The sequence below is a fragment of the Talpa occidentalis genome, unplaced genomic scaffold (genome assembly GCF_014898055.3).
Source record: "Talpa occidentalis isolate TD23 unplaced genomic scaffold, MPIMG_talOcc4v2.1 talOcc4.3, whole genome shotgun sequence".
In the NCBI taxonomy this organism is placed as follows: domain Eukaryota; kingdom Metazoa; phylum Chordata; class Mammalia; order Eulipotyphla; family Talpidae; genus Talpa; species Talpa occidentalis.
Genome location: NW_023603184.1, coordinates 4,870,131 through 4,893,028, shown reverse-complemented (window position 1 = coordinate 4,893,028; position 22,898 = coordinate 4,870,131). Strand labels below are relative to the sequence as shown.

Sequence of the window (22,898 nt, the reverse complement as noted above, 5' to 3'; positions counted from 1 at the left end):
TTTTCCCTTAACGCTCAACAGGGTCACAGACATACACTTGACTTTAACAACTCTTGGGTATTTCCACTCTTCTTAAGATGCCTGTTGTGTGTGTCTCGCTGAAAAATTTCCTCTGCCACTGATGTGTTGCCAAAATCTATTATCATGCAACCTATGCCAGAAGAGAAATCTAAAAGTAGTTGTTCCTTCTTGGGAAAAACAAACACTACCCAGAAGGTCATCACTTATCCTTAAAAAATACTTTAAAGATTTTAAAGCCATCTATTGTGTTTGTTTCAGGTTGTAGTAATAATACCTATTATAGAAAAAAGTTGAGAATATAGAAAAGCATAAAGAAAAAAACCCATAAACGGTCAGTAATTCTACCACCACCAAGGCTACCTGTTATTTCTTTATAACCCCAAATTTTCTTGAAACCTTAGCCTCCAACCGTTTTCTAAGTCTCCCTTTTCAATACTGTTCAGGAGACTACGAATGGAAGACTGACTTTAAATATAAGGGTCTTTAGGATTTTTGTGAAAGGGATGGAACTGTAGGAAAAACCTACAAATTGCTCCAGAGATGACATCTTGTTCTTATTTAGTTTTCTTTGAGTCATTAACAGTCGGGCGCCACTGGTGCTCAAACTTATCATTATTATAACCACAAATGGGTTAATGCTAAAACAAAGCTATATTCTTGGGACTGGTTCCCAACTCCACCACACTGACCCCAGCAGCAGCACCCTCCAAGGATAATGCTCCACTCAAAATTCTCTTCTTTTATCTATGAGCTTCCAGTGGCTGGCAGGGCACAGCAAAGGGAAAAATAAATAAATAAAAGCCAAGTCAACAAATCCTATAAAAAGAGACTGTGTGGTTTAGTGGTCAGACCACTAGCTTGGAGTTTGGGATAGCAGAGCTCCAATTCCAGCTCTCCCGCTGCCTGACTGGGTGATGCTAGACAAGTCATTTTCCTGACATGTTCCTCAGTTTCCCTGCTTAGAAAAGGGAGAAGCACCTTAGAAAGTTCTTATGAGGACAAATGAAATGATCTTCAAATAGTTTCAGGTTTCCTGGAAATAGAATGAAATTATAATCTTTAATAATTGCTATCCTAGGGCCTCCCCGGTGGCGCAGCGGTTGAGCGCTGGGTTGCGAAGCTGCGCGCGGCCTCTGCGGCGCCGGTTCGATCCCCGGCTGCTCCCCGGCCACCAGAGGAGGGTCCCACATGGCGCGCAGACCTCTCCTGCCGCCCGCTGCTCCCCTCAGCAGTGTACTTTGGTCCTTCTGCCTGCTCTGCTCCCCGCTCTGGCTCTGGTGAATTCTCTCGCCCTCCCGCGCTTCTGACTGTACCCAGTGCATGTATAAACAAAACAAACAAACAAACAAACCAGCAAACAAATAAATAAAGCATGCCTCTATAAAAAAAAAAAAAATAATTGCTATCCTATTATTTTATTAATAATATAGTAATACACCACAGGTGTGAGAATTATGAAACTTCCATCCCCTCAAGCTGCATTGGGGCAGGGTGGCAGGAAGCAAGGGTACAAGAAGAAAAAGGTAAATATTTTTATCAGATTTGCAGAACTTCACAGCAAGTACCAAAATTCATCACCTCAGGATAATAAATGCTGCTCCTAGTTTGTCTCTGTTCCTTTATCCTCACCACATCCCACATCCCATTGACTCACCTAAAAATGAGACACACAATTTTAAGGGAAAGGGAGAATTAAAGGGAGGTTTGAAGCTCCTGCTGGAGGAGACTAAGAATAGACCCCCTCAGAACACAGGGAGTAGAATTATTTCTTTCCTTTTCCTCCCAATGGTGGCTTCCCACTCATTCCTTTGATACATGCCTGCCTTCCTTCCTTCTTCCCTCCTTCCCTCCCTTGATTCCTTCCTTCATTCCTTTCTCTTTCCTGCCTCTGTTGCTCCTTTCTTTCCATGAAAATCTTACCTTGTTGGGGGAGGGGGATAATTAAAAATAAACGGTGAGGCAGAGTGGCTTTTTCTACTAGGTTTGAACTATGGCAAGTATTACAGATCTCTAACCTGTTGTTGGGAGTGGAGTGGCACAAAAAAAGAGAAATATTTGGATATCTGAGAACTTGAAACCCAGTGAATGCTCTCCTCTTAAAGAAGAAATGAGCAGTTAGGCATGTGAGTTGGGGGTGGTGGTGGGAATCCAGTAGGGGTTGTCTATTGTGCAGCATCCCCTCAGCAAGTGAAGTGTCTAGAAAAAAAAAAAAAAAAAAAAGACACTGGAAAGGGTTCCAAATAGTAAGGGATAAGAGTAGAAGTGGGGACTAAAGGTAAAGAGGAATTTGAGAAGAAATAGCAATGAACTCAGAGAATATGAGCATCTTCTGTTGTCCGGCCTTGTCAGAGACAGAAAAGAGACATCACTCATCTCAAAGAGCAGTCAAGATATACCTACATGAAAACACTGTGTCGTAACTTAAGATAGTAAATAATAGGGATTAAAATAGGTAATGGATACGAAATGTTTATGGGAATTTAGGGGTGACAGCTGGATAAAGTAGTATTATTTATGAAATTCAGGAATTGCGGTATGGAGAGCTCGTAATAATTCTTCGACACCAGGAAATACGATAGATTCAAAAGAACCCTCCATCTCAAATTTCTCTAGGACCAAATCCTCGAGAAGGAAAGGCCAAAGAAACGTCCACCTCTGCGAAGTGCCTGCTCCCGGAACTGGTGTGGCCAGCTTGGCGTTGCGAGACGGAGACTGTTTGCGGGACACCCCCTCGCTCCTACCGCTCCTCCCGCTGCGTGGGTGCCATGGCAACGGAGTGTGCCCGCGACCTGGCTTCCGGAAGCAGAAGAGCTACAGCTTGGAAGCGACCCCGGTCAAAGGATGCTGAGTCCGGAGCGTCTAGCCCTCCCGGACTACGAGTATCTGGGTAGGAGCGTCCTTCAGCTTGGGGGACGGGAAGAAGTGCAGACGAATTAGGCCGGGTTCTGGGGAGGAAGCGGGAATGAGGTCTGAGTGGAACGGGTCGGCGTGGGCCAGGGAGGGACGGGGGCGTTCCAGGGCCTGCGTGTGCAAGGTCGAGCGAGGAGGAAATGAGCATCAGGGGAGCAAGGAGAGCTGAAGAGTGCAGTGTGCGTTATGTTCAAAGTGGGGTAGTTTGCAATTGAGAATTTGGAGCCCTTTGGGGTGTTGATATGCTGGTAGCTGAGTAACCTTGAAATCTGAAGTACCAAACCAATCATTCCGTGAATAATCGTTTTACCGTTATAGCAGCAATTAACATTTTCCAGCGTTACTTTTACCTCAGGCTCAATGCTAAGCATTTACATGCATTCATTATGGAATCTTCACAATAGCCCTGGGAGAAGATCCTCTGTGTGTGTGTGTGTGTGTGTGTGTGTGTGTGTATGTGTTTTCCTTTCTATTTTGTACATTGAGAAACTGAGGCAGAAGAGGTAACTTGTGTAAGTCCGGCCACACAGATGAAAAATGGAGAGGCTAGAATCGGAATCTGATTCGCCAGCTCCAGAGCTGTTTGGACCACTAAGACTGTCACTGTAGTACTCAGTGGAGCACCTTCAGTGAATAAGGCTTTTACTGGATGAATAAAGGATACATACACATACACACACATATATATTCACACACATTAAAAATATTAGGCGGTTTTTAGAGACGCCAAGTTTCTGGAAAATTGAGCAGAGAGAACCCAATTAAGAGAGAACCCAAATACCAGCTCTTCCCCCTACTCAGCAGTTTCCCCTATTATTAAAATCTGGCCTTTGTGTGGTATGTTTGTTACAGTTGATGAACCGATATTGATACATTATTATTAACTAAAGTCTATAGTTTACATTAGGGTTCACTCTTTGTGTTGTACAGTTTTATGGGTTTTGGCAAATGCTTAATTATAGTATCATGCAGAATTATTTTACTGCCCTAAAAGTTCTATTCATCCTTTCCCCTGCCCCCAAACCCTTAGCAACCACTGCTTATTTTACTGTTTATAAAGTTTTACTTTTCCAGAATGTCATCTATTTGGAGTCATTTAGTATGTAATGTTTTCATAGTAATTACTTTCACTAAGTGATATGTATTTAATGCCCTTCCAGATCTTTTTCTGGCTTGCTAGCTCATTTCTTTTTATTGCTGAATAATAGTCAAATGTATGGATGTACTATACACATTTTTAAGTAAAAAGTAATTCTATGAATTAACATTATGAATTCTAGGAAGTAACATTATGCATTGAGAATATGGAAACTTGATTCAAAAATATTATGAATTGATAATATGGAAACTTGATTCAAAAATATAAAGAAGTTTATAGCAAGAAGGCTCCTATCCCTCTTCAGCCTCACTCGTTTCTTGTGGGTCCTTGCCAAGTTTGTTTTATGTATGTACCTAAGAAAGAATACAGTGTACATTTTTTCATCTACTATATTAGTAATTTTTGTATCTGTAGAGAATTTCCACATTTTTTATAGCTACATGTAGTTAAATTATTTACTTAGCCATTTCACAAGTTTTTAGGCTTTTGCTATTAATAAAAATACCCTACTGAAGAACCCGCAAGGATAAATTCCATAAAATGGAATTGATGAAGAGAGAGAGATAGATCAGGTGACTGTGACTATATCCATTAATCAGATAAAAGGGGATAATTATTTCACAGATAATTTTGTATTCAATGAGTAACAATATCAGTGTCTAGCAATGCCTAGACTTTTGCTAAGGATTTATATGTATATATATATATATATATATATTATATTATTTACCTGGTACTCAAAGAATCTATGAAATATTTGAAAAACCTAGTTCATTGTTCAGTTCCTTGGGTGTTTGCTGCTTGAATTATGTTATCTGAAGGCTTAGCATATTTGGCATACCGGTGCTTTAGTGAGTAGAAGTTGGCGGTTCCTCCATAAGTGACTTTTCCAAGGAGACTAATTCCATGGCAATGTTGATGAATGCACAAACAGAATCAAAGCCTGAGGTTGCTGAAAATGCTTGAACCCTGAACAAATGTTCTTTCATGCTCTGTTGTGTACAGCTGTTCCTTGACTCATGATGGAGTTATGTAGCATTAAACCCATCTTAAGTTGAAAATATAGGTAGAAAATGCAGCTAATACACCCAACCTACTGAACAGTATAGCTTAGCCTCGCATACCTCAAACATGTTCAGAACACCTACATTAGCCTACAGTTGGGCAGTTGTCTTGAGTTTCAATTCAAGAGTAGTTGCCTTCTTCTCACCAGAAGTAGAAGACACAGATGGCATTTTATACACATTAAGGGGTGCAAAAGCACAGATCGCAATACTGAAAAAATGCCGGCAACACAGTATACCGTAGAGTGTTGGTTGTTTACCTCTTGATGGTATGGCTGACTAGGAGCTGTGACTGGTTGCCACTGTCCAGCATCACAAGGGAATATTGTAGTAATATCATTAGCCCAGGAAAATGTCAAAATTCAAGGTATGTTTCCACTGAATGTGAATGGCTTTCATATCGTCCTAAAGTCAAAGAACCTTACATAGTTGGAGACCCTCTGTATTTAAGTGCCTTACCTCCCTGTCCTAATCACCATCTTGGACATCATACAACCTTAAGCAGGGTCATTCCACACATTTGCTTCCTGATGGTTCATCAGACCGTACAACTCTGCTGAAATGCACATGTCTTTAGTTGAGAATATTTCCTGCCCATTACAATTCGGTCTCTGTTAGGGGCATGTTGTTTTGAAACATTCACCCTCACTTTAATGACTGTTTGAAACTGTTCCCTGTGGAGATTATTTTAATATAGTATTTCTTCCAAACTTAAATTTTAAAATATCTATAGGAGGTTTTTTCTTTCCTTTTTTAACTTACAAATTATAAAGTTACTTGCATGTATAGGTCCAGCAAAAAAAAATACATAGTAGAGAGAATAAAATTGAAGAGACAGAAACGTTCTAGGCATTGAGTGAAACAGAAATGCCAAATCTAAGTGCCCATTGATGAGCGTACCTGGAGACCTCTTTTTAGTATTATGGTATAAATTACAAGGATACCTATTCAATGGATGTTTATAGATTTCCTTTTCTACCTGCTAGCCAAGACTTACACTTGTCTTTTTGACTACTAGTGAAGAAAACAATCTCATATTATCAGGTAAACTGATCCTTTCCCCATTGACTTTGTGGACTAGGAACTTATAATCATGGCCTGTTATGGCTTAAGATCTTAAGATCAGCATTACAGAATCAGCTCACGGATGTTCATGCCTGCAGTCATCAGACCGTACTGATAGAAATTGTGTTAATGCTCTGGCCTGAACAGAGATGAAATAAGTACAGAACCCTCTGTGTCAGACCCATGAAAGGTTTCCAGCTTGTGAAAGCTGCTTATTGGGAGCCTCTGCCAGAGGCTGAGGTGTGTCTATGTGTTTGGTTGGGTGTGGGGAGCTCTCTAGAGCCGAAGGGCAGCCTGTTCTGGTCCCAGGTTTGCAAAACACCACCTACGTGCTGACCTGGGTATAAGCGTGAGGGTGTGAGGTTTATTTTTTACCCCACCTAATTTGGTGAGGTGCTTGCTTTCACTCAGGCTCCAAGTTGCCTCTTTTGTTTCCATGGAAACTGCTTATTTCTCACTTAAGACTGGTAGTGAATTGTCATAATAGATAACTCTGGGAAGTCAGAGGTGATCTTTTTCCTTGGAAGTCTATACTTTTAAAGGACTCAACGATAAATTGAGTGGTTTTTCTATAAACTATGTTGTTTGAGCACTTCATATATGCTTACTCTTATGCCTTAGTCTTCATAACCATTATATGAAGGAGGTATTTATTACTAGTCCCATTTACTAGTGACGGATATCATGTCCTCATCATATGAGGCAACTCAATTAGAAAGGCTAATTGAGTTGTAAAAAGTCTCAGAGGTGATGGATGATGCATAGCAAAGCAGGGATTCCATAGCTTTTTCCCCCCTCCATTAAGAAAATAAAAACAAATAAACCAACTATTGCCTGTAATAAAGAGGCAGTGATTCTTGCTTCCTTGTTAAGGATGGAGCTCTTAAACAGTTCATTAGTTACTAATAAATTTCCGGAGGCTTGGAATTGTATTTTATTTATCACTGTGTGCCTGCCTTTCACAATGTAGACACTTAATATTTATATATAATTTACATATATGTTAAATTGACTATAAATAATCTGACTTTAGGAGTCCCCATTGTAAGCCTCTAACAACGGCAACAAAGACTCATTAACCACTTACTATGTGCCTGACAACAAGTTAAGTGCTTCACATATATTAATAATTATAAGATTTTCAATTGTTATCTCCATTTCACAGAGGAGGAAATGGCAGCACAAAAGTATTAACTTACCGGTTAGTGTATCGTGGAACCAGAAGTCTAATCCAGCAGTCTGATTCCAGAGTCCACTGGTAAACTCAATGCCGTAAATATTTTGACCAACTCCAAAAAAGAGGGTCCAACTACTGCATAGACCTGTGGATGGATCCTGGAGTAGGCTCAGGTGACTCTAAGGACATAATTTAACATTTCTGCCAGGAGGGGGCATCCTAGGAATCAGTATGGATCAGGGAATAGTAAAATTCCACTTCCGCCTTGCCACTGGACTCATCTCTTAGAGGCAGGCGATGAGGAAGATACCTTTAAAAATAAAACTTTTAGGAGAGTTTTATGGATAATAACATATGTACTTTGGGTAGCTGTGTGACCTTGAAGAAGTTACTTAACCTCTCTGTGCCTTAGTTTACTTTTCCGCAAAATGTGGTTAATAATAGGAATTACCTCATACATGTAAACTTTTAGGGCAATGCTTGGTTGCTACATTGTGTCTACATTGAACATCTGGGCAGGTGTTGAATAAATATTAACTACTATTATAATATTGCCATATTTTCATAAATATATGTAATACATCTGTGGCAGTGATGAAAATGTGCCTTTCAGCTCTCCCACTGATGATGTGGATTGGTAATTGACTCCCAGCCTCTTCTCTGAATCCAACACCTCTTCATTCTGAGGTCACACTTCACACAGGCTGTTCCTAGCCAATAACTGGGTGGGACGGATTATTTCTGGGAGATTATTGCTCCTGTGATGGTAGCTGGGGCTTGAGGAATCCCATGGTGCTGTCCTCTAATACTCTCACCTTTTGTCTCTTCTTTACAACATTCAACCTGCTTTGTATGTCAGCTGTCCCAGGCTCCTCAGCTCCCTCCTTGCTTTCCCCCATGGGCGGTTCCCCATAGATCTCCTTCATGTCTGATCCTGTTTTGGTGTGTGTTTCTCAGAGTACCTGGACTAAGACAACATCCGACAGTCACTGATACAGTCCCTTCCAGCCATAAGGTTAATACGATTTCATCAAGCATTGGCAAAGGTTCTGACATACAACTCTTTCTGTGTGGAAGATTCTTAAGTCACTAATCTTATTTTTCATACATTTATTGATATCATATTACATGATATTTATTTGTCCTACTGCCAGAAACAACTTTTTGTTTTGTTTTGTCTTGTTTTGAATGAATCCTGATAAGCAACTTATTTTTCCAAACCCAATTCCTTGCTAGGAAACATTATTAACAATAATCAGAAATACTTTTAGGACTGCAAAGTCCTTGGGTTGTTGCAGAAAGGAAATAAAATATTATAGCTGTTACACTGACTTACTAGGTTTTATAATACATAATGCTGATCACTTTAAAATAGTAATGAACATGTTCACAAAATCATCTCTTTCCTTTTTTTTTCTTTCCCCTTTTCTCTTTCCTTTTTTTCCTGTCTTTCCTTCCTTCTTCCTTTTCTTTCTTCCTTCACATCTCCTTTATATAGAGCAAGTCATGAATACAGAGTGTCCTCTCCACAGGAAACTTATGCTGGAGATGGGGGATGGGAACTATTCATATGACCATAACACAAAGTGACAGTGTCATACGTGCTGTCATGGGGAGGTGGACTCCACATGTGCAGCACATGGCATTTCGTGGTCGGCAGCTTCTCAGTCCTGGCAGGGCAGCAGTTCCCATGGTGGCCCAGTTCTGGGATATGTCTTTGGGAATTAATCCACCTACCTTCCCAAGGATTCTGTAAGCTATATAATAATGTAATAAATATTTTTTTGTTGGGAAAAAGAAAAGAGCATGTGAATTCTAACACATGTTCTCAACCCTTACCCACCCCACCCCCTTTCTCCAAGGTAAGTAGATTGCAGGTCATTTTCAGAGTTATTTTAGGGTTTAGAGTTCTGTCAATTTCTTACCTCCCTTATCATTTATATGTTTAAATAATCTTAAAGTCTTTCCTCCAAATCAGTACAAAAGGTGGGGATCACTTTTATTTGCACAAATGCAGTGTTGTTAAATGAGTAATTTTAGGAAGCTGAGTAGGTAATTGAAGCTTTAAAAAGTAGCATAGTATATCAGAAAAGTAGTATAGTATATCAGAAGAGTTGCATGGTCCATTCACTTCCATCTCTAGTTCATCATCCTGTTTATATCCTTCATAGCCCTTACTACAGTTATCTGGTTTATCTATTTGTATACTTGTTTACAGAGTCTTACTAGAATGGAAGCCAGAAAGGCAAGTTTATTCTCTATTTCTTCCTGGCATAGTGCTTAAGTGCCCCATTGTTAAATGACTGGTCCCCCCACCCTTTGAGTAGCAGAATAAATTGTAAAATTTTAAGGAAGAAAGGAATTCAATTCAACAAATAGTTACTGAATTCCTACCATGTGAGACACTTGGCTTCCTCCTCGCCTCCTTTCATGGATGAAAAAAAGGATGACTGTATAAAATCTACAGTCAATCCCTTCTGGTTTTAAACTGATTATACGTAAGGCATAGCTTCTATGTTTTGGTTACACAACAGTAAAGTGTAATCCATTTTTTTAATGGTTTTGTAAGAAGAAAGGAAACTTTATACAGGTTTGGGGCATCTCTGTGAGATACCATCCTTTGGTTGGGCAAAGTAATATGCTTTGATTAAGACTGGAATTACCCTTGTAAACTAATCCCTGTGTCCTCTGGGTTGGGATCACCCTTGTACTACTTCCCTAGGGGCCTTAGGAAATAGCTCAATCTATGATTGGAATTTCAAGTCAAAACACATTTATCTGAGCAGAATTTTAATGATTTATCAAAGAGAGGAGGGATTTTCCCAAACACATCTGAACTTACCAAATTACTGATCCCATTAGCTTTGTTTTCTCCTAAGCACCTTTCTTTAAACAAAGCAATTACTACTGAAATCATCAAATGTATTTTTCATAAAAGCTTGTGACTAAGTTTTTGTTTGATTAGCAGAAACCCAGTAAAAGTAAATATTGTGGGAGAAGGCACTTTTTGAGCCCTTTCTTTTTCTTCATTGAATTAGCTTTTTAAAAGTGCTGTTCTTTATTGAGAGTTAGAGCCTTTTTCCAGCTGTCCTATTGTGCAGCTCAAGGTCTTGTTAATACTATTATCTGGCCCTGAGATTACAGGTAATTGTGATAAAACACAAGCTTCAGTTTCTGTAATCTCAGACAGAAATCTGCTCCTGCTCCAGGCCTTCATATCAGGTGTTTGTTAAACTCAGTCTTTTCTCACCTGGGATAGCCTCAATAGCCTCCAGTAAACAGGGGTGTCTGGTAGGGATAGGGCTACATTAAGACCCACTGCCTTTTCTTTTCCTTTTTTGAAAAAAATCATGTGGCAGAACTTCTCCTGTGTCTAGCTTGCATACAACGTGTGCTAAATGGGAAAATTATATATTTTAAAATAGGCATGTTTGAAACAATAGCACTTTTGAATGTGAAATGTACCAAAGGCCACATGTCTTTGGCTTTGCTTGTCAAATGGAGAGGCTGCCAGAACCACTTGGCTCCATGGTTCTCATGCCCCATAGTCCAGCAAATTGACACGTAAGTAGGCGACACACAAAGAGGCTCAGCCCATGAGAAAGTGAGTTTGGGCACTGGGGCTGGCTTCCTTTCTCTCTCTGTGGAGTTCTTCCCAGCTTTACTTCTTCTGTCCCATCTTAGTTTTCAGAAAGGAGAGATTAAACGTGTCTGGTGTTTCGGCATGTTAACAGCACAGGCAACATGAGCTAGCACTCAGACCACTGTTCTGCCCGTCATATGGAAGGAATCGCCTTTCAGAAGAGATTATAACTGTGTATGTAGCCTCACAAATGCACATTCTGCCTGGAGGAAAGTGCACAGAAGGGGAGGCCTTATGCTGCCACTCGGGTCTCTTTGTGGAGGGCTGCCTAAGAGCCCTTCCAAGCACAGTCAACCCTTTTGGGCTTAATGAGTCATCTTTTTGTGTGATGCCTACTTCAAAAAAAAAGGGGGGTGGGTAGAAACACACTCTTCCCCTTGTGAGTTGCTTTTATTGGCCCTGCAGCTTTGTCTAAGAGTTTTGTACATTCCTGATGACATCATTTACAATGCTAGCGCACAGACAGTAAACAAAAAATAATTTAGCTTTCAGGCACCTAGACGAAACTTAAATAGTCCAATTTAGAGAAGTGGTAACAAGCTTGATAAACTGTGAGCCCATGAGCTGAAACAACAAGCATGACCCCAGTTCTTTTTGGAATGTGATGCGTTGAAAGATGGCTATGGGGAAAACTGGATGCATGAACTATGCAACTCAGACTTGAGTCCATGTTCTGGTGTTAATCCCCAGCAGTGTGTCCTAGAGAGCAGGCTACCTGTGAGGAAGTCATTAAGGTCCTGGAGGCAGCGCCTCTCATCTGTAAGAAAGGAAAAGGAAAGGTTGCCACCTACCTCACAGGAATGTTAGAAGATGGAGAAGATAAACATTTGGAGTTCTTTATAAGGAAGCTGTTTTGTAAATAGAAAATACTGTTGTTATTCTCCAAATTTCCCCAACAAATGGAGTTGATAAAAGCTACCCCCCAGGTGGTTGAGAGGATGAATTAATTAATGTGTCAGATATCTTAATCTATTTAAAGAGACCTAAATAGGACTTTAAAAGAATGACTGACCCTGCCTTTTTTCTCTTCAAGGTTATGCCTACAAATAGCCTGTGGAGTCTTGCTAATCTTTGTTTCTGTGTCTGGATATAGGGACTATTTTGACCTTTGCTCTTCCAGTAAATATTTATTTTTTTATCACATATTTCTAAAGGAACAAGGGAGTTATAAAGACAAGAAGTGGTTGGTTCTCAGCCTGCAAATAGTAGTGACCTCGTCTCTGAGGAGGCACAGGTGATCTGATCTGGCTCTTCCTGCCAGTTTGGGCTCCAGTTGTTCTAGATTTGGGAGCCTCAGACTCAAGTCAGCAAGCATCACTCTGCACCCTTACTCTTCTATTTCTTCAGTAGTGTGCCCCTTGACCTGCATACCAACTCCTTATACCTCCTTTTCCAGCATAGTATTGGGTCTCCAGTCTCTGATGTGGGTGCATGCCCTTGAGTCAACAGCAGGGCGGGCTTCATCCAGCCACTGCCCCACCCTCTGTGGGCTGTGCTGCCCTGCTATCACAGTAAACTCAGCGATTATTTTTCCTATCCCTTTCCATCACCTCTTCGCTCCCTATGTATTTGACAGTTGTTAGTTTATTTTTTAGGGGTTGTTGACTTTGTTCCCTTTAATTTAGTTGTCTTCACTCTACCATCTTGCCAGACTCTATCATATTTGTCTTAAGTAACCTGTGAGAAGTATGATCCTTTTTGATGAATATGAACATTACAAACAATAAGGTAAAATTAAAACATTTAGGAAAATACTACATGGGAAAATTTGGGAATTAAGAAGTATGCATCTGGGGCCTACCTGGTGGCGCAAGGGGTTAAGCACCACACTATGAATCGATCCACAGCCTCTGCAGCACGAGTTCAATCCCCAGCCCGCCAGGGAGCAACCCACATGGTGAGGCAGACCTCTCCTGTCTCGCCCGCTGCTCCCCTCAGCAGTGTATTTCAGTCCGTCTGCCTGTTCTGTTCCCCATTCTGTCTCTGGTGGATCCTCTCACCCTCCTACCCCCGCATCTCTGGCCTGTACCCCAGCTCTTGTATGCATAAATAAATAAATCTTTTTTTCTTTTTAAAGTATGCATCTATTGCAAACTGTAAACCTCAGTTTTTTCTCTTTCTTTGTGTAGGAAAAACCTAGTTCTTCCTTGCTATGTGTTTCTTCCCTGTGTGTCTCCTTCACCTTCATAGGGAACACTTTTGATATTTGTGGTTGCTACATGTGTGGTGGTTTTCCTCTCTGTGGCACCAGTTGGTTTGAGGTGTTCTCTGGAGATAGCTTCAGACCCCACAGGCTCAAAGCAAGGTCCATGAAACCTCCTCCACCCACTTCAGATGCTAGTTGCAATCTATGAAACCAGTTAACTTATAGCTCCTCTTTCTTTTTTTAAAGATTTTATTTATTTTTATGTAGAATAACTGGGGTGTAGGACAGAGGTGCGGGAGTGGGGGGGGAATAGTGGTGAGAGGATTCACCAGAGACAGAGAAGGTAGCAGAACAGGCAGATTTACTTAAATGCACTGCTAAGGGGAGCAGCTGGTGAGACCAGAGAGGTCTGCCATGTGGTTCAGCCCCATGGTCGGGGATGGAACTGAGGCCTCAGCAGTGATAGTGCTGAGAATTAACCCCTAGGCACCAGGGTGGCCTAGCTGTTTCTTATGATCACCTCCTCAGCCTCAGGTAATTTACTAGAGCAGTCCACAGAACTCAGGGAAACACTTATGATTACCACTTTACTAAAGGGTTGATTAAAGATACAGATAAACAGCCAGATGAAGAGATACACAGATGCATGTCTGGGAGGGTCCTGAGTATAGGAGTTTCTGCCCCTGTGAAGCTGGGTGCGTTACCCTCTTGGTGTGGATATGTCGCCAACTTAGAAAGTCTCCAAACACCATACTATAGAGATTTTTATGGGGCCTTCATTATGTGGGCATCATCAATCATTAACTTCAGTTTTGCCCTTCTTTCTCAAAAGAGTAGGGAATGGGGCTGAAAAGTCCAAGCTTCTGATCATGGGTTCTTTGTTTTGTTCTTTGTGAGCATCCTCCATTTAGGAGCCACCCAGGAGTCCACCCAAAGTCACCTCATTAGGCCAAAAGACATTCCTGTCAACCACGAAATTACAAGGGTTTCAGAAGCCTTATTTCAGGAACCACAGTCAGAGACCAAATATTAGAATAAAAGATGCTCCTAGAGCTGTTGTCAGTTAGGAATTTGCCAGAATTTTAGGAGCTCTGTGTCAGGAACTAGGGACAGAGACAAATGTGTGTGTGTGTGTGTGTGTGTGTGTGTATTTCTTAGTATAAATCACAGTATCTCACAAACATCAATACATGATACAAAGCAGTTTTTGGTAAATAGTAGAAATTGTATGCCCTCTATTCTCAAACTACAACGCCATAAAATTACAGACAATGTAAGTATAATTAAAAGTACCTAGCCTCAAGGATATTTTAAAATTTACAAGAATAATAAATTATGTTTTAAATGCCATAACATATAAAATTTATAGATATTTACCAAAGCAATAATTAGAGGAAAAGTTATTGCTGTTAATATCTAAATTAATAAAAAATAAAAAGATATTAAGAAGGTAATACTTGGAGAATTTAGAAAGTAGCAAATCAAAGAAAATAGAATTAAATAATAATAAAAATATAAATAAGTTTACTGATGATATTTTGGTTTGTTTTTAGAGCTTGAATTGACTTTATTAAATGATCATGAATTGGGCAGAATTCTATCTAGATACTGCCTGAAGATTTTTTGAACTTTTAGAAACAATTGATAAATTACAGAGTGTGTTAATAATGCATAAAAAACTGTAATCAACCTTCCTTCCTTCCATCTGTCAGCTTTATTGACAATTTGTATATAATAAAATCAACAATTTTAAGGGTATATTTTAATAAGATTTGATAAATGTATATAATCATGTAATCATGACCACAATCATGATATAAAATACTTTTATCACCTGGAAAAGTTTCCTTGTGTTCTACTATGGACTAAATGTTTATGTTTTCCCAAATTCATATGTCGAAGCCCCATGAGATAGTATTTGGAGGTGGACCTTTAGGAGGTTATTAGGTTGTATGGGTGAGAGAGAGAGATTGATTGATTGATTTAGGACACAGCAAAAAAACAACCATATGCAAACCTTGAAAAGCACCTTCACCAGACAGCAAATCTACCAGGATATTGAATTTGCACTTGCCAACCGCTAGAACTGTGAGAAATAAATGTTTGCTATTTAAGCCTCCCAATCTAAGATACTTATTATAACAACTCAAACGATGACAGAAAGGGGGTAGGGTTCTGCTCTAACGAATACCTGAAAAGTAGAAACAGCTTTGGAACTGGTTACTGGCTAGAGGTGGGAGAATTTTGAGGTGCATGTTAGAAAAAGCTGATACTGCTGTGAATAGACTATTAAAGGCAATTCTGGTGAGAACTCAGAAAAGTGGAGACCTGTGAGAAAGACCCCATCTTCTTAGAGAATATGTAATTTTTTTTTTTTTTTTAAGATTTATTTATACAAGCACTGGGTACAGTCAGAAGCGAGGGAGGGTGAGAGAATCCACCAGAGCCAGAGCGGGGAAAAGAACAGACAGAAGGACCAAAGTACACTGCTGAGGGGAGCAGTGGTGGCAGGAGAGGTCTGCACGCCATGTGGGATCCTCACCCGGAGGCCCGATGGAACCAATGCTGCAGAGGCTGCGGGCAGCCTTGCAGCCCAGGGCCCAACTGCTGCACCACCAGGGAGGCCCAAGAATACGTCATCTTTTTTTCAAAAGATTTATTTATTTATTTATGCTTACAAGAACCAGAGTGTAAGCCAGAGGTGCTGATGGGGAGGGGGGTTGAGGGGGGAGGGAATGAGACAGAGTGTCACCAGGGACAGAATGGGGAGCAAAACAGTTGGATCTACTGAAATACACCACTAAGGGGAGCAGAGGGCAAGACGGGGAGAAGTCTGCTGCCTCATATGTGTTTCAGCTCCCTGGCTGGGGATCAAACTCAGGCCAACAGGTAGCACTTAACCCCTAGGCCACCAGGGAGGCCCCATAAATAATCTTAAACAGAATGTTAGTAGAAATATGGATGGCAAACAACATTTTGATGAAGGCTTAGATGGAAATGAGGAACATGTTACTAGAAACTGGAGAAAAGGCAATCCTTGTTATAAAGTGGCAAAAACTTGGCTGAATTGTGTTTATGTTCTATTGTTCTGTGGAAGTAATGATGAAATTGGATATTTAGCTGAGGAGATTTCTAAGCAGTGTTGAAGCAGTGGCTTGATTCCACCTGAATGCTTACAGTAAAACGTGAGAACATACAGACAGAGTTAAGCTATAAAAGCACCATAGCTTAAAGATATGGAAATTTCTTAGCCGAACTCCTGAGCTGGAAACCAGTCTCCTGCCCTTGGACCGAAGCTTATTCCACTGGTGGTTCTGGTTCTCAAGTCTTCAGACTTGGACTGAAACTGCAGCAAGAGCTTCCCTGGGTCTTTGGCAGGCTCAGAGCAGGGCATGGGGCTTCCCAGTCTCCACAATCCTGTGAGCTGATTCCTCATAATAAAACAATCTCAGTTTCCCTCTCTCCCCCGCTCTTTCCCTCCTTCCCTTTCTCCCTCCATCTCCTCCAGCAGAATCTGTCCCCCAATTCTTTAAACAAGAGAGAAATTATGGTATATTCCACAATGAAATATTTTTTTTTTTTTTTAATAGAGGCATGTTTGTTTATTTATTTATTTATTTGTTTGTTTTTTTTTGTTTTTGTTTATACATGCACTGGGTACAGTCAGAAGCGCGGGAGGGTGAGAGAATTCACCAGAGCCAGAGTGGGGAGCAGAGCAGGCAGGCAGAAGGACCGAAGTACACTGCTGAGGGGAGCAGCGGGCGGCAGGAGAGGTCTGTGTGCCATGTGGGACCCTCCTCCGGTGGCTGGGGAGCAGCCGGGGATCGAACCGGCGCCGCAGAGGCTGCGGGCAGCTTCGCAACCCAGCGCTCAACCGCTGCGCCACCGGGGAGGCCCTATTCCACAATGAAATATTAAACTGCAATGAGAATTAATGAACAAACACTCATAGCCATACAGATGAACCTGACAAACATAATGTTGAATGAAAGAAGCCTGCATACTGTGTGACTCATATATGTCTCAACAACAGAGAAAACTCATCTATGTATTTGCCCTTGGTGATGGTAGGGAAGGACAGGGGTGCTTACAGCTGAAAGAGGAGTTTTCTAGGGTGCTCATTCTGAGTGCAAATTCACACTTCTCTAGAAAATATTATCTACTTAAATACAAAGTTAAAAAATATGTTGTAGTGAATTTTTAAAATAAGCAAGTGGAGTAGAATAGAGGTTGCAGAAATAGGGCACATATTCATTAAATATGTGGCAAACTAAGTGTAAAAAAATGTGGCAGATTCATTAGTCATGATGACTGGAAGGAATATGGAAGAAATAAAGTTAGATTTTTACCTCCTACCATATGTTGCAGTGAATTTTAGTTGAATTAAAATGTTAAAATACTATTATACTTGTAATGTGTATTATATAATACATATAATAAATATATATTCATATATATCATAATACTTATTCTCCTGTTAGGAGAAAATATATATGCCTCTTAGGTAATTTTATGACATGAAACAATAGTAAATATTTGAGGGCAGATGGATGTGTAAATAGAATTTATTTTTTAAATTTCTGTAGGACAAATAGAGATAAATGATGATGAATATGATAAATAAAAGTTAATATAGAGTATATAAAGAAAATAGATAGTACAAATTTATATTACAATACTAAGTCCCTTCAGGACAGGTGGTCAAAGAAATGATGGAAGAGTTTGTTCATGTACAATATTCTTTGTAGAAATGAAAAATTAGAGTCAAGTGACATGCCTGTCAATAAGGTTAATTATGGTATATTTGTAATAGATATTATGATAATACAGCCGTTGGAAAGACTGCATTAGATTCATTAATGTGGAAAGATATACATGAAGTAATATAAGAGAAAAAATAAGTTACAGAATATGTACAGAGTGTCTAATAATAAGAATTTAATGAACATTTGCAGATTTATAATCACACATAAAAAAGGGTTCTAGAAAGATATAGAACAACCTGAAAAGTTGAATTAAGAGCATGCTTGTATAAAAGGAAACCTCATTTTTTACTTTATACCCTTCAGTATTGTTCTATTATATGCTTGTGTTGCTTTTATAATTGAATTTTAAAGACATGTAAGAAAAAAGATCACCTAATAAATATTCAGGTTCATCAAAAATTAAAACTTTCCAAATTAAGACACCTTGAGTTAAGTAAAGCAAAGCGCTGTACTCTGGAATGCCTGTGAAGAAATTGATCTCCTTTTCTTGAAGGTGGGACTTAGTTTCTGGAAAGCAATCTGGCAATACATAACAGAAGCTATAAAAAATTAGCATATATTTTGATCCTAAACCCAACTTTCGGAACTATATCCTAAGAAAGTAATTTAAAGAGAAAATAAATTGTATAAAATATGTTTGTAGCAAACACAACAAAGCAAAACCAGACAATTATAAATCAGAGACATCCTGCAGGGGAGGAGGAGGGAGAGGGATGAGAGGGAGGGTGAGAGGAGCACAGGGGACTGAGGTGATGGTGCACAGGTGCCTTGGGGAAGGAAACTCTATGGGGACTACACCTGAGGGGGTGGGGGGGAAGCAAATACTGTTTAAAAATGAACAATGGGGCCTCCCCGGTGGCGCAGCGGTTGAGCGGTGGCGCAGCGGTTGAGCGCTGGGTTGCGAAGCTGCCCGCAGCCTTTTCAGCGCTGGTTTGATTCCCAGCTGTTCCCCGGCCACCGGAGGAGGGTCCCACATGGTGCGCAGACCTCTCCTGCCGCCCGCTGCTCCCCTCAGCAGTGTACTTTGGTCCTTCTGCCTGCTCTGCTCCCTGCTCTGTCTCTGGTGAATTCTCTCACCCTCCCACGCTTCTGACTGTACCCAGTGCTTGTATAAATAAATAAATAAATAAATAAATAAATAAATAAATAAATCTTTAAAAAAAATAAATAAAAATGAACAATGATGTAAAAAAATAAAAAAAATTAATTAATAAAATTTTTTTAAATGTTTGTACCTACATTATTTTTTATTTATTTTTTATTTTTTTAAAATAATAAATTTTATTTTTATATTCCCCATACAATTGCAAACCCCCCATTCTGACCCCAATCCCTCCCCTCCCGCCCCCCACTCCCCAAAAAGTGTCTCTGGTTCATAGTTTTTTGTTGATTTTGATTTTCACTTTCTTATAGTTATTCATTTTCCTGGTCCCTTATTTAAGTTTTCTAGATTCCTGCTTTGAGTGAGACCATCCGGTATTTTTCTTTTTCTTTCTGGCTTATTTCGCTGAGCATGATCCCTTCCAGCGCCATCCATGTTGCTGCAAATGGCATGTGTTTATCTTTTTTGAATGCTGAGTAATATTCCATGGTGTATATGTACCACATCTTCTTGATCCAGTCATCTATTTTTGGGCATTTGGGTTGCTTCCAAAGCTTAGCTATTGTAAACAGTGCTGCTATAAACAGAGGGGTGCAGGTGCTCTTTGGAATTGATGTTTCTGTGTCCTTTGGGTAAATACCTAGGAGTGGAATTGCTGGATCATATGGAAGCTCTATGTTTACTAGGTCCAGAAATCTCCACACAGCTCTCCATAGTGGTTGGACCAGTTTGCACTCCCACCAACAGTGCAGAAGAGTCCCACATTATTTTTTAATAGAAGACTAGAAATAATCTAGAACAAATGTAGGTATATTCATACAGTGGAGTATTATATTACTAAATAACTCCCAGGAAGGCTTTATCTATATTTGTGAAAAGCATGTAGGATTGAAAATTTTTTAAGAAATAGAACTCCAATATAAACCTATGTATCAATTGATGACAATGAGAAGGAACAATAGATAGGTAAATTTTTGCTATTTTAAATTAAAGGAATTCTGTATATAACTAGTATTTTAGTTATTTTTGAGAATTCAAATCTATTTATCCCCGTTGTTACTCCTCCAGTTGTTTGTCTTCCTTTCTGAGGTTCCAAAATTCCTTCTTTAAAAAAATTTTCAAAAAATGAAAATACCATCTATTACACCCCTCTACCCTTACTTTCATCCTCTCCCATCCTCTTGCTCTCTGGTAACCTCAGTTCTGTTGTTAAAGTACACTGGTTTATTTTTATTTTGTTTTGTTCATCTGCTTTGTTTTCTTATGTTGCTATTTAGGTGAAATCATCCAATGTTTGTCATCCTAACTTATTTTGCTTTGCATAATCCCCTCAAGTTCCTTTTATTAGCAAAATTTCATCTTCTTTGATAGCTTAAATAGTATTCATTGTGTATTTAAGCCACATTTTCTTTATCTAGTCATCTATGGGTGGGCATTTGATAGGTTGTTTTCTTATCTTAGTATTGTAAATAATGCTGCAGTAAACACTGTGGTGCACATAACTCTTCAATTTAATGATTTCATATCTTTGGATAGACTCCCAGAAGTGGGATTACTGGTTCTTAGAGTGATGCTATTTTTAGTTTCTTGAGTAAGCTCCATACTATTTTCCAAAATGGTTGCACCAATTTACATTACCACCAACAATGTATGAAGGTTCTTTTTTCTCTACACCCTAGCCAACACTTGTTGTTACTAGTCTTTTTGATGTAAGCCGTTCTCACAAGTGTGAGATTATATCTCATTGCGGTTTTGATTTGCATTTTCCTAATAATCATTGATGATGAGCTTTTTTTCATATGCCTGTTGGCCATCTATAAGTGTCTATTCAGATCTTCTGCCCACTTTTTAATTGGGATGGCTTTTTGTTGTTGAGTTGTTGCAGTTCTTTATATAGCTTGAATATTAATCCCTTATCAGACATATGATGTGCAAAGATCTTTTCCCATTCAGTAGGTTGTCTTTTTGTTCTGCTGATATTTTCTTTCATTATGCAGAAACTTTTTAATTTGATGTAGTCCCAATTGTTTATTTTTCCTTACATTTCCCTTGCCATTGGGATTGGATCCCCAAAGACATCTCTGCCACTGATATCATGGAACATATGACCTGTATTTTCTTCTATGTGTTTTATGGTTTGTGGTCTTACACCCAGGGTTTTTACTCATTTTGAATTTATTTTTGTGTTTGTAGTTAAAGAGTGGCTTTTTTTTTTTTTGCATGTGACTATCTAATTTTCCCAATACCACTTGTTGAGTAGGTTGTCCTTCATTGTATGGTCATAGTTCCTTTGTAATAGATAATGTTGATACATGTGTGGGTTTATTTCCATGCTCTTGGTTCTATTTCATTGATCTGTCTGTTTTTATTCTAATACTATACTGTTTTAATTACTCTTATTATGTAGTTTTAAGTAAGGCAACATGTTGCCTACATTTTTCTCCTTTTTCCTCAAGATGGCTTTAGTTTTTGTGGGCATTTTATGGTTCCATATAAACTAAGTATTTTTGGTTCTATTTCCTTTTTACATTTTTAAATAGTTTATTATTCATTTTCTTTTTCTTAAAAGATTTTATTTATTTTTGTGTAGAACTGGGGTTTTTTTGTGTAGAAGTGTGGGTGGCGGGGGGAAGGTGAGCAGATTCACCAGAGACAGAGTGGGGAGCAGAACAGGTGACTTTGCTGAAATACACTGCTAAGGGGAGCAACAGGTGAGACAGGAGAGGTCTGCTGCTCCATATGTGGGTTAGCTCCCTGGCTGGGGATCAAAATCAGGCCATAGCAGTGGACCATTGTGGTGATAGTGCTGAGACTTAACCCCTAGACCACCAGGGAGGCCCAGTTTCCTTAAAAATATTATTGGAATTTTGGTAGAGATTGAATTGAATCTGTAGATGGCATTTGGTAATATGATCATATTAATTTTCTCTATCCATGAACATAGAATATCTTTCTATCCCTTTGTGACTTCTATATATTTTTAGTATTATCTTAGAGTTTTAAGTAATATTTTAAAATGTGATTGTAATACAGACCTTCTAATTTTTAAAAAGTATTAATCTGGATGATGACCTAATAAGGTTGTGCTGAGATCCATGCTTTTGTAATCTCAAATAAATGTAAATTAAAATTTCTTTGGTCTTTTCCTTATCCTTTTGGGACCATTCAGTTTTTTCTTAGTGTATCATTTTCTTTAAACTAGATCCATTAATGAGACTTACTACTAGGTTACTTTGTTTTGGAAAGACAAGTTCTAAATTCAGAGAAATAGAAGAGAATGCAGTAATTTCATTCTCCATTATCATTAAACATTATAGAAACAAAATGCTCACTTATACTTAATCAGATTTCCAAATAGTTATGGGGAAAAGTATCCTTCTTCCCTATGATCTAATAAGAAAATTAAGCTTGGGGAGTGTACTAAATACCATGCATAATACCCCAAGGAGTCATCTGTCCAACAAGGATTAAAAATGATGTCTCATACATTTAACAAGACTCTCGTGTTTAGGCTGTTGAGACTGGGTGCCTCTCTGTGGGATGACAATGTAGGGGCTGGGATCAGTTCACTGTTCAAGAATTGGAGTGAGAGTCATTTCACCTTTCCTTGATGAGTTGGATTATTTGAGCTGTTGAAGTTTTCTAAAGAAATCTTCTGGGACCTCCCTGGTGGCGCAAGGGGTTAAGACTCTACCTATGAAGCTGTCTGCAGCTGCTGCAGTGCAAGTTCAATTCCCAGCCAGGGAGTTTCCCACATGGCGCAGCAGACCTCTCCTGACTTGCCCGCTGCTCCCCTCAGCAGTGTACTTCAGTCAATTTGCCTGTTCTGTTCCCCACTCTGTCTCTGGTGAATCCTCTCACCACCACCCCCCCTCCTCTGGCCTGTACCCCAGTACTTGTATGCA

At 39.4% G+C, this 22,898-nt stretch overlaps 1 protein-coding gene across 2 annotated transcripts in view; it reads left to right on the top strand.

The window, feature by feature from the left end:
• Positions 1–2,777: 2,777 nt before the first annotated feature.
• Positions 2,778–22,898, top strand: part of CSTPP1 (centriolar satellite-associated tubulin polyglutamylase complex regulator 1) — a 156,543-nt gene continuing 136,422 nt past the window's right edge. For both annotated transcript variants that reach the window (XM_037522352.1, XM_037522353.1), the window contains exon 1: positions 2,778–2,908. In XM_037522352.1, coding sequence (XP_037378249.1) covers positions 2,863–2,908 — 46 coding nt within the window. In that variant the 5' untranslated portion in view covers positions 2,778–2,862. The remainder of the gene's footprint in view (positions 2,909–22,898) is intronic.